Consider the following 1,787-nt stretch of genomic DNA (forward strand, 5'->3'; position numbering starts at 1 on the left):
TAAAACTAATGGCAAAATCTGTAAATATCCTAATAAATGTTGTGTGTTTAATTAAATGGATTGAGAAGCTCTGTAAAAACGACATATCAGCACACACATGAGGATAAGTTTATTTATTAAAAATACTTCTCAATTAATATATAAGGGATTTTTTTTCAGATGTAATTATTTGCAGAAATTACAAAATTCATCTAAACTCTATATCAATTAATAATTATTAATTTATCGATAAATTAATACTTCTATAAATTAATAAAATTTCACGGTTCCGACACTATAGTTAAATCCTTAAAACAGATGAATCATTTCAGCTCAAAACTATTAGAATCTTCATAATATATTTCAAATTTTCATTAGTAATCTTGGAAAAACAGTTTCCTATGTATAAAATAATAAATATTTTCTCACAAATGTTCAAAAGTTATCAATACATTTACAAAACAAAGGTAACAAAATCAATACATTTACTATAGTTAATTCCTTAAAATAGATGAATCATTTCAACTTAAAACTATTAGATTCTTTAAAATTTATTTCAATTTTTCATTAGTAATCTTGGAAAAACAATTTATTATATATAAAATAACAAATATTTTCTCACAAATATTCAAAAGTTATCAATACATTTTTTTTTTTTTAAGTTATCAATACATTTACTAATCAAAGGTAACACAATCAAAATATTTACTGTTAATTATAAGAAAATTAATTGAAAGATTCTTACATTTTCAATGTATGACATAAAAAGCTTTTTTTTTTTTTAACATGTGTTGTGTAGTTAAGGGTATTGGGAGGTTGTCAAATAAAATAAATGTTAAGCAATATTGGGAGATATTTACATATTTGTATTTCTCTTCCTTACATATGTGTTAGTAGAATCTTGTGTATTTATTAGTTTCTGCTTTCACGGGAAGTCCATATTCCTAATTGGCTAATCATATGTGTATATATATATGAGCCATTGACTCTAAACAATAACCAGAAAAGAAAATCTTATACAAAGTTATCAAAAAGATTATCATAGAAATGGCTATCACCAAAAAAATGCTTGTCGTACTACTTCTCACTATTCTCTTTGTCACATCGTCGGTTCAATGTTCCGATAGCACTCTTGGTACAATTTTATTATACTCTCAATTTTCTTTTTGTTATGAACATATTTTTATCATTAATTTAGATGATTAAAATGATTTGTTTAAATAGGTATTGGAATCAAGCAAGATTGGAAAAAATGCTTCGGTCCAGAACCGTGTATGAATGGAGGAGGGACCCAAGGATGCATGAAGTGGTGTAGAAAAAACATAAGTTTGTTATTGTATGGTGAATGTACTACTAATCCTGCTCAATGTTGTTGTGTGACAAAATAATCTAAACAAAGATTGAAATTTTCTATAAAATAATAATATCACTAGTTTCATCTCCAAAAAATTTGTGAGAAACCAGAATTTATTAGTTTTTTGTTTCTCTTTATTTGACTTATCACTGTTGAAATTTTAAACGAATATTCTTAATCGTTTCTGTTTTACATAATATCAATTATAGAAAAGAACATCGCTAGTGTACATATATCGAAGTCATATAATTCACAAATCGTACCAAATCAAAGTTTTGACAAAAAAAGAAAAAAGAAAAAGAAACTCGAGCAAATCTTCCATGCAAAACAAGTATAGAATATAATCTGTTTTAAATAAAAACTAAATGCATGTATTAATTTTGTAACGCCCCGACCGCCACCTCTCTTAATGGGCTCTACGTCCTCTCTCGGGCCCATGAGCCCACCCCTGTCC

The 1,787-nt window shown here is 26.5% G+C and overlaps 1 protein-coding gene across 1 annotated transcript; it reads left to right on the forward strand.

Annotated features, from left to right (window-relative positions):
* The first annotated feature begins 910 nt into the window (after nt 1-910).
* LOC9299883 (defensin-like protein 115) lies at nt 911-1,442 on the forward strand. The gene is made up of 2 exons (XM_002863761.2): nt 911-1,114; nt 1,204-1,442. Exons 1-2 carry the CDS (start codon nt 1,027-1,029, stop codon nt 1,365-1,367), a joined length of 252 nt encoding a protein of 83 aa, XP_002863807.1. The 5' UTR covers nt 911-1,026; the 3' UTR covers nt 1,368-1,442.
* Nucleotides 1,443-1,787: the final 345 nt, after the last annotated feature.

The sequence above is a fragment of the Arabidopsis lyrata genome (assembly GCF_000004255.2).
Source record: "Arabidopsis lyrata subsp. lyrata unplaced genomic scaffold ARALYscaffold_8, whole genome shotgun sequence".
NCBI lineage: Eukaryota > Viridiplantae > Streptophyta > Magnoliopsida > Brassicales > Brassicaceae > Arabidopsis > Arabidopsis lyrata.